At 47.7% G+C, this 9,697-nt stretch overlaps 2 protein-coding genes across 4 annotated transcripts; one reads left to right on the forward strand and one right to left on the reverse strand.

Annotated features, from left to right (window-relative positions):
* Positions 1-284: 284 nt before the first annotated feature.
* On the forward strand, positions 285-2,856 carry LOC109735003 (uncharacterized). Its single transcript, XM_020294191.4, has one exon. The coding sequence runs from the start codon at positions 1,853-1,855 to the stop codon at positions 2,771-2,773; it is 921 nt and encodes a 306-aa protein (XP_020149780.2). The 5' UTR covers positions 285-1,852; the 3' UTR covers positions 2,774-2,856.
* A 6-nt stretch (positions 2,857-2,862) lies between these two features.
* Positions 2,863-7,278, reverse strand: LOC109735004 (uncharacterized). Of its 3 annotated transcripts, XR_005762147.3 has the most exons (3): positions 6,577-7,278; positions 4,263-4,340; positions 2,863-3,399 (listed from the first exon to the last, which is right to left on the reverse strand). XR_005762147.3 is itself a non-coding variant. In XM_040394479.3 (2 exons), exons 1-2 carry the CDS (start codon positions 6,881-6,883, stop codon positions 5,497-5,499), a joined length of 366 nt encoding a protein of 121 aa, XP_040250413.1. In that variant the 5' UTR covers positions 6,884-7,278; the 3' UTR covers positions 4,347-5,496. The 3 variants fall into 3 exon arrangements, 1 of the variants encoding a protein (XP_040250413.1); XR_012189520.1 differs by lacking the exon at positions 2,863-3,399 and having other exon boundaries at positions 3,749-4,340; XM_040394479.3 differs by lacking the exons at positions 2,863-3,399; positions 4,263-4,340 and adding an exon at positions 4,347-5,555.
* Between the last annotated feature and the right edge of the window lie 2,419 nt (positions 7,279-9,697).

Genomic DNA, 9,697 nt, shown 5'->3' on the forward strand with positions numbered 1-9,697 from the left:
TCATTCTGAGCCCTCTTTAGGAGCGCTGAAAACCCCTCCACGCACAAAAAAAACAGATAAGGTGACAAAGGGCCATCCTGTCTTAGACCGCGAGAGGGTAAAAAACTCCTCAAGAGCCCACTATTAAGTTTAACCGAGAAGCGTGCCTAATGATAACTTCTCGGCAGGAACTGCATATGCCAATAAATTCTAGGGTCAAGTTGTTGCTGGCGATTCCTATTTAGCGCTTCAGGCACCGTTATAGGTAAATTCACAAATGTGCGTCTGAAGCGCCCCGTGATGGGCCGGCCCGTTACTGTGTATTTTAATCCGCAAAAAAAGCATGCTCGCTTCGAACCGAACTAGCAACCTCCCTCGTCAAGGTTCGTTGGTATAACCACCCAGCCACGGAGCGGGTTCTGCTAAGCTTCAACTGTTTCTTTATTTTATTCCTTCCTTCTCTTTTTTGCTTTTTTTCGTTTTTCTTTTTCTATTTTTTCGTCTACCTGGTTTCTCCGCTCATTGATTTTCTTTTTTTTCTTCAATGCGTGAAATTTTTCAAATTGATGATGTTTTTTTTAAATTTGATGAACTTTAGTTTTAAAAATCAATGAATTGTTTATTTATTTTTAGTGAACTATTTTTAACAATTGATGATTTTCTAAAATTCAATGAACTTTTTTTAATTCGACTATTTTTTTTAAATTTGATGAACTTTTTTTAAAATTGATGAACATTTTCAAATTCAATGAACTTTTTTCAAATTAGATGAATTTATTTTAAAATTTGATGAGCTTTTTTCAGTTTTGTGAACTTCTTTAAGATTGATGGACTTCTGTCAAAAAGGTGGATTTTTTTCAAAATTTGATGAACATTTGTGAACTATTTTTAAAAATTGATGAACTTTTCTTGAATAATGCAACGTTTTTTTGCATGTTTATGATCTTTTTCTAAAATATGTCCTGTTTCATTTCTTTGAAAGAAAATCATGTATGAGCGGCTATGATAGTTTCTAAAGTGTTAGCGCTGCATTCTGTCACTTGCAACCACTTGCCCTAGTGTTTAACCGAAGACGTGTAGGTAGTGTATGGCGTGAGTTTGATTCGCCGCGGGACCTTGATTTTTTTATTCTTTTCGCGCATTTTATTATCATTTTGTGGCAATGCCCCTTCGTGGGCCGGCCCAGTTCGCGCTGTAGCAAGCGCCGCTTCTCCTAATTGGCGCTGAAGGCGCCGAGCACCGATTAGGAGCTCCCGTCGTTGCCCCATCGTCGGATTTCACCTAGAAATCAAAGGGTTCCACTGACATGTCATTTTTCATGTGGCTGGCTCTTAGTGAATAGTGATCATTGTTGGACTTCCGATCGACTGGCACACCACGGGCTCCCACGCCGTCCATGCTGCCCATTTTGTGATCAAGGTCAGGAAATGATCAATCATATTCTCCTTACCTGCGTTATGACCCGCCAGGGCCCGGGGCATAGCAAACAAATGCTTCGCTGAATGTAGCAAAATTATCTAACAGAATTGGCACAATTGGTTCTTCAAAGAATTGACCAGGAGGGCGGGCTTGGTCGGCGGCAGGTGTACCTCGGAGGAGATTTTATCCTGTTCTTTGTTGCGCTTAGTGGGTTGGTGTGGAAGGAAATGTTGTATCTGAAATGCAGTTTTTGTGTAATGGAGTTGTCTGGAATGCATTTCAAATTTGGTGACCCATGGCTGCAACTAACCTAATTATGACCCAAGATTTGATATTTAATTAGTGATGACTAGTTGAGAGGGCCAGATGACTAGCCAGCTAGTAGACTAGAGTAGAGTTCAGTTGTAAAGCAAGGAAGCAAAGCAACGCATATGAGTGCCTTGAGCTGTTGAGCATGCAGAACTCAAAAAGGAGGCGTGACGGTGAGAGAGAGCAAAGAAGATTCCAAAACCCTTCCTCTCATCCAAGCTTAACAATTATCCATGGACATGCACCGCTCCATCCAACTCAATTCCCTTCCTTAATGCGCACTCCATCCCTCCGATATCAACCCAGCCCAGCTCGATCGAAGCGCCAGCGGCATGCGATGAGGGCCGGAGACAGCAGGATGGAGGCCGACCACCACCACCACCGCCACCACGTGAACCAGAGGGCGGCTGAGGCGGGCGCGGGTCATCATCACCGCCATGGGAGGAACGACAGGCGGCGGTACCCGGAGGACGACAGGCAGCGGAGCTCGCCGTTGGTGTGGATGGCGGTGATCCTGTGCACGCTGCTGGCCATCGGCATCATCGTGGTGGGCGCCGCGGTGTTCGCCGTCTACCTCATCTACAAGCCCCACATGCCGTACATGGTGGTGACCAACGCGTACCTCCAGCAGCTGGACTACAGCCCCGCCGACGGCGTCATCCGCGACATCCAGGTCAGGGCCGACGTGCTGGCCAGGAACACCAACTCCAAGGTCAACGCCTCCTTCTCCAGCTTCAACATCGACGTCAAGTTCCACGGCACCACCCTGCTGCAGCTGCGGGCCGAGACCTTCAGCGTCGCCCGGGAGAGCTCCGTGACGCTGCCCTACAGCGGGGCGTCGCGCGGGGCGAAGCTGGACCTCGCCGGGATGCGGGCCATGGAGGAGGCGCTCAGGTCCAGGGTGGTGCCCATCACCCTGTCCGGCAAGGCGCGCACCCGGTGGAGGATGGGCATCTTCCTCAAGGTCGCCTTCTGGACGCGCCTCAACTGCCCCCTCAGCTTCAGCTACCCCCCCGGCAGCGTCATGGCCATCGACCACGACACCTGCCGCTCCAGGTCGCCGTAGCACACTGCTCCTCCTCGGGCTCTGCTTCGCCCTCCTCCTCTGCTCCGCCCTGCTCTGCTCTGCTTAGCCCGCCAATGGCGTATCTGCTATTCATTATAGGTTCATTCGTGGTAGCGACAGGAACGTACATATGCAATTCGTATACAGGCATCCCCGCAGAAGAAAATTACTTATAAATGGAAACAATGCCGGTAGTAGAGTATGTAAATAGCCGCCGCTGCGAGGAAAACTATATGTAGCCAGGCTAATTTGTGGTTCTGTACAGTACATATATTGCGTATGGAACAGTTCAAAGTTCAACTCCATCTCCTCCCGTTTACACTTCATTTGATATTGTTTTATTTAGGACACCGATAACTGCCACACGTGTGGTGGGAGCAACACCCGCCCACACACCGTGTGTGGTGTGAGCGGGAGACAGCCCACACGTGCCATGTGTGGGCGAACAGTAGAACCGCCCACACGTGTGGCAGGAGGAGAACCCTACCACACACCCTGTGTCAACGTACACGTTCCGTGCGGGATCGATCCGAGACAGAATGATTTCCTGTTGGCCCAACATGCCGCTGAACTAGCCAGCCCAACAACGAAAATAAGCACGTGCAGCCCAGTTACCTATTGCTTCACTAAAACAAGCCAAAAAAAAGCACCAAAAACATGTGTTTATAAAAATTTAAAACAATACAGTTGCCGTATAGTACATAGGTGCCAACAAAAACAATTTGACATGTGTCGGAATTTTTTTGCCATGGCAACAAGTTTGCAAAGTGTATATGGAAAAGTATTGTACAAAATGATATATATACATATTGTAATACCATGGCGCAACAAGTTTGATAGAGTTGCTGTATACGAATGATTTCTATTAAAATTGCTGTTATTGATCTGATTATGAAAATTATATGGTCTAAAAGTACTGGAATTACCATGGTCTAAGTAGTAAATAATGCCAAATCAAAAACTGCATATTGAATATACCCAAGGTAAAAAATTGGTTGAAAATTTGCCATGACATATCTACTGCTATATGATGGCAAATTGTATGAATTTGCCATGGAAAATATTGTTGTTTCCCAAGCTAAAAAATGACAAGTTTTGCAGCGGGGGTGCATATCAACTTGCCATCACATAAAAATTCAAACAAATGCCATGTTTTCAAAAAACAAAACAAAAAAATCATGGTTGTCATCACGGAGGACGACTCCTGGTCGGCATCTTAGTCGACGTCTAGGCCGGGGGAGGAGCTACATTGCCATGGTCAAATGAAAAGTAGCTTTTGCCGTGTTGCTAAAGGAAAAGAATATTGCCATGATCCTTAAACTACATTTGCCATGCTTGAACTTAATTTGCCATGGTGCAAATAAAATTGCGATGGTATCTATTTTTGAAAGATGAGTAAATCTAATGTTGCCATGGTCCCGTTAAATTTGCCATGGTCCCTTCAAAGAAGAAAATTTGCCATGTTGCAAAAAAAGGAAAGAAAATTTACCATGGTCCTTAAAATTGGAAATTGCCATGCTCCGAAAATTGCATTTGCCATGATACACACACTAAGTTTGCCATGGTCCTGTTCGAAAACAAATTTGCAAGGTTGTAAAAGAAGGAAGAAAATTTGACATGCTACATGAACTACCGTTGCCATGAAAGATGCACTGAGATTGCCATGGTCCCATTGAAAAAAGAAAATTTGCCATGTTGCAAAAAAGAAAGAAAATTTGCCATGCCCCGTAAACTACATTTGCCATGGTATACACTAAGTTTGCCATGGTCCCATTCAAAAAGAAAATTTGCCATGTTGCAAAGAAGGACGAAAAATTGCCCTGCTCCACGAACTGGCATGAAAGAAGATTTGCCATGGTCCCTTTCAAAAATAGAAAATTTGTATGAGGCATAGACTAAAAAATGCCATGATCCATAAACTATAATTCCCATGATGCATGCACTAAAAAATTTCCATGGTCCCATTCAAAAAGAAATTGCCATGTTGTAAAAAAGAAGAAGAATTGTTATGGCCCCGTTTACAAAGTTCAAAATCAAGTATGAACAAGAAAAATTGCCATGGCAGATTCGTATCAAGAATTGCCGTGTTTTGTATGATGATTTTAGCCAGTGTAAAAAAACACAAAAAGTTGGAATCAAGTATGAACGAGAAACTTGCCATGGCAGAATTGTATCAAAAATTGCCGTGTTTTTTTAATCAAATTTTACATGAAAATTGCCAAGAATGTGAAGTAATAAAAAAATTGATCAAATGTTGCCATGGCAAATGCATGTTTCATTTTGCGATGTTAGTTTCAACGAAAATGCCATCTTTTGCGTAATAAAATTGTCGTGTATGTGAAAATAACACAAACAAAATGATCAAAAACAAATTTCCATGGCAAGTGCAAAGTCAAAATGCCATGGCACATGGAGTAATAATGTTGTGGTACATGAAAAAAAAGATAGATTTGCCATGTTATATGAGTTAAATTTGCCATGATAGTAACATTGAAATTGCCATGTAGTTAGTGTGTAGCATGCCAAATTGTTAAGTAGGAAAATGTACATACATATGGGTGAGTTGCCATCTACCATGAAACGAACAGGGCAAAACTAGACTGATTGAACATGGGGGAGTTGCCATGTCTATGTTTAGTACCATTACAGAATGATGGGTTGTGGTTGGCATGAAGATGGCAAACATGGCAAAAGGAAACAGTTCAGCCATGGCAATTGATGGGTTATGGATCTGATGAAGTTGCCAAGCATTTGGTACAGTAGCACACCAATTGCTTGGTACCTGTTAACAGGCATAACAAACATGAAACATGGCAAAATTCAGGCTTTTATAGAGAGGGATTTGCCATGTATTTACTCAGAAATTTGAAAAAAAAAGGATGTGTTGTGGTTTGAAAAACATGGCAAACAACGCAAGTTTTTACAGTTCCACACATAGGGCAAGTTGCCATCTATTTATTCAGTAGAATGGCAAAATGATGAAAGGGCAAATGTAAATGCATTGACTGCCGTAGCGTATGGCATATCAGAACACATGGCAATTTTCAGCGCCAAACAGTAGGATAGTTGCCATGTATTTATTTAGAAGCATGGCAAATTGATAAGAAGTGGAATTGTAGACACATTAACATCAGTATGAAATGGCAGATCACACAAAAACACATATTTTTGCCATGGAAAATACTCCAGAATTTTGACATGGCAGAAGCTCATAGCAACTCTGTCCCATGGCAATTATTCGTAGCAAATTCGGCCATGGCAACTACTATATAATTTTGCCATGGCAATTACTCCAGAAATTTGCCATGGCAACAACTCACAGCAATTCTGCCCCATCAGAACTACTCATAACGAAAACTGCCATGGCAACTATTGATCCAACATTCAGTTTGACATGTTATTTGAAGTATGCTTGACATGTTGTATAAAATTTCAGAATTTGCCATGTTTTACAAAAATGTCGTGTGTTCAAAAAAAGAGCAATCCTACATTTGCCATGTGACCAAACAAATTGTGGGAAAAATTTGTACATGATACATGGAATTTGCCATGGCAAAACACATTCTGTAGCATCTATTCAACAATGTATGAATTTACTATGTGATGCTACAGAAAAATTGCCATGGTTATGTTAATTTGAACATTGGATTGATGAGAAAAACAAATTTGCCATGGCAAAAACATTCAGTATAATCTATTTCAGCTCATGTGAATTGCCATAAGATCCTATAAAAAAATTGCCATCATGTGGACTAGTCATACACACGAATTCTGCTATTCGAGCCAATGGACCAGCGACTCACCGGCAAGAACGGGCATGGCCACGACCTCCTCCATGGGGTGGCCAGACGTGACGCCGGTGACGGGATCCAAGGTGAGGACGAACGTCGCCGTAGAATGGACGCGGAGGAAGGGAATCGACGGAGGCGAGGCTCCTCCAGCGTGGATCCCGCGGCAGCTCCTCTTCACCGTCGCCGCCGCCGCCATTCCTCTCCCTGCAGCTCCTCCCCCGCTGCGCACGGGCACTCCCCTGCGGCAGCTCCTCTTCATCGTCGCCGCCGCTGCCATTCCTCTCCCTGCAGCGGTTCCTCCCCGCCACGGCTCCTCCATCGTGGCTCCTCCCAGCCGCAGCCCAATCCTGCCGCGGCTCCTCCGGCGCGCAGCGAGCGCGCCTTTCCTCCTCCGCCGCGCCTTCCATCGCCGTCGGCCGGATCCACCTCCTATTCGCCACCGCTTAGGGCCTCCGCCCGCCACCACTCGGGACCTCCGCTCGCCGTCGCCCGAGGCCTCCGTCCGCCTCTGCTCGGGGCCCACGCCCGCCACCGCCAGGGGCCTCCACCCGCCTCCGCTCGGGGCCTCCGCCCGCCACCGCCAGGGGCCTCCGCCCGCCTTCGCTCGGGCCTGCCGTCCGCCGCCGCCCGGGCCATATTGTGTGTGGTTTGCGGGTAGGTGGGGAAGAAGGTGAGGCGGAGTGGGGAAAGAAGAACGGGAGTGAGGACGTGCGGCATAGTTTGTCGAGGCCCGGACGTGCGGCACAGTTTGTCCAGGCCCGGACGAGGCTGTGGGATGACGTGGAACGTAAAGTGCTTCAAGAATCGTGCAAAATGATCCAACGACAGATGACGCGTGTGGGCGGGATGCTACACACTACACGTGTGGGCGTTAGACTTTTCGTTTATTATCACTCGCGATCGACTTGTGTTGCGACGATCAGGTTCAGTAAAAAATAGCGCAGATTATTAAGATGCAGCGTGTAATTCGGTGAAATGTCTCTGTAATCCAATGAGAGTTGTCGGTTCTGAAACCAGCACCGGAACATTGTGACTTGTGAGCAGCCGTCCAGCTGAGCTGATTGAACAAATTAACCTGAATGTTATATTCAGCTATCGATAGCATTTCTTTCTTAGCATCACCAAAAGTATACTTCATGTAAAAGCATTGCCATTTACCGTGTAGCACGCTCCCCCTAAAGATCAAAAGCACAATCTGAATCCCTGATGGAGTAACCGTAGTAAATAAACATCCAGGTGAAACAGGAACCAAGCGGCAACAAAATATTTTTTTTTTGAGGGGACAGAGTGCTTTCATTCCTTTATTGCATCACAGGTTACATTGTCAGAACCAACAAGCTCATACAACGGATCAGGAATATGGTCTTAACCAGATTTCATCTATGCCCTGGCTTCTAGCCAACAAAGCTAGGTGCTGAGCTACAGAATCACACTCTCCAATCTTTCTCGCAAAAAAGTTATCATGACGAGACTTCACTTATGATGACTCCAACAGCAGCAGAATTATCAGACTCTAGGACAATACGTGCCTGAGTAGTGTTATTAGCAATTTGCAAATCTACAGCACATGTCTTTGTTTCAGCTTCTTCAACATCTAAACGTCTGCTAATTTGACAACATATTTCAACTTAACCCCAGAGATTTCACTAATTAACACGAAGTAGAAAGAAGATGCAGGATTTGTTTTTTTTTAGAACGGAGGCTCCAGAAGAGCCCGGCTTTGAATTAACAAAGCCATCAACCGGCCAGGATTACAAACTCGAAACCAACACAAGAAAGCGAAAAAACGACAAGATACAGAGGCGCTGGACAGCAGCACACAAGCCTCACACACACCCAGCTAAAAGATCGAACAAGGAGACACGCAGCTCGGGGATGTGTAGGTCCTCATTCGCATACAATCACCCGGGAGAAGGAGAATGTCAGCACAGGAGCAGCATTTCGGACGGCGAGGAAGGGCACGCCGTCGCCAAATCACCAGCGGCCCCGGATTGCCATGTCCTCCCAGCTCCACTATCAAAGAAGACCCCTGTCTCCTCGCCTGGCTCGAAGGCGCCGAACCGTTGACAGTGTAGCGGTTCACCCTAGAACCTGGGAGGAGAGACACCTGCAGGCTGCATCTGGAGAGGAACCTAGCTCACCCGACTAGCCACGGAATGATCTCAAGGAGCAGAGCACCACCCAACACCCACGGACTGGACACGGATGAGAAAGAGCTGCCGGAACGGAACGGACGGAGGAGCAGTAGCATAGTGTCCCTGTAGGCGTTGAGCCACAAGAACTCGCCGCCGACAAAGAAGACCAGCTACTGCCGCCGCTACACACCCACCACATCGCCGAGAAGCCCACTGCCCACCTAGCTCCCAAAAACGGCGCCTTCAGGAAGGACGCGACGCCGAGGGCGGCGCCGCCGCCCAACAGAGTCGAGGTTTTCACCCGGGAGACTAGAGGGATGGGGGCGTCGGATCTGACCTGAACGGCGCCACGAGCGTCGCCGCCGCCAAGACCGACGAGGCCGGCCTGGAATTTCTCCCGGTCTTCGAATCCCCGCCTCCACCACCCCAACGACGCAAGATCCGGCGGCCCGCAAAGAAGCCGGACAGATCTGGCCGGGGCGGAGCTCTCAAAACAGGGGGGCAGGGGCGGTCAGATGTGGCGCCACCGCGAGCCACAGCAGCCGCTGCCAGGGCTCCCGTCCACCGGGGCACCCGCCATCCACACGGCCAGGATCGCCGGCCCACGCCCGCGCCACCGCCTGCCGCCGGGCCGCTGACGCCTCTCCGACCAGGGCCGCCGCCCTAGGGAACACGGCCCCCCGCGGCAGAGGCAGGGGCGCCAAGGCCTCGCCGCCACCTTCCTCGGCGACACCCCGGGCTTGCCCGGCGGCGGCCTCAGGCGGCGGCGAGGAGGAGGGGAGAAGAAAGGGGAGGCGGCGGAGCTAGGGTTTGGGGCCCCCGAGTCGCCCTAGCAGGGGCGACGCGAGGGGGGGAGCTCCGGCAGCTAGGAACATTATCAACCTGCACCTCGATGCAGGATTTGTTGAGAACCTGGAGAAGGATGGTAGAGCAGGCTCCAGCTCTTTCATTGAGAAATCATCTATTTGCAGCAAATTCTGTATACCACTCTTTGTGAG

This window comes from Aegilops tauschii, chromosome 7 (assembly GCF_002575655.3).
Source record: "Aegilops tauschii subsp. strangulata cultivar AL8/78 chromosome 7, Aet v6.0, whole genome shotgun sequence".
In the NCBI taxonomy this organism is placed as follows: Eukaryota; Viridiplantae; Streptophyta; class Magnoliopsida; order Poales; family Poaceae; genus Aegilops; species Aegilops tauschii.

Coding starts and splice junctions, on each gene's coding strand:
- LOC109735003 (XM_020294191.4), top strand. CDS start 1,853: ATGCAGAACTCAAAAAGGAGGCGTGACGGTGAGAGAGAGCAAAGAAGA.
- LOC109735004 (XM_040394479.3), bottom strand. CDS start 6,883: ATGGAGGAGCCGTGGCGGGGAGGAACCGCTGCAGGGAGAGGAATGGCA. Junction 5,556..6,576: donor GGCCATGCCCGTTCTTGCCG/GTGAGTCGCTGG, acceptor GCCTGTTAACAG/GTACCAAGCAATTGGTGTGC.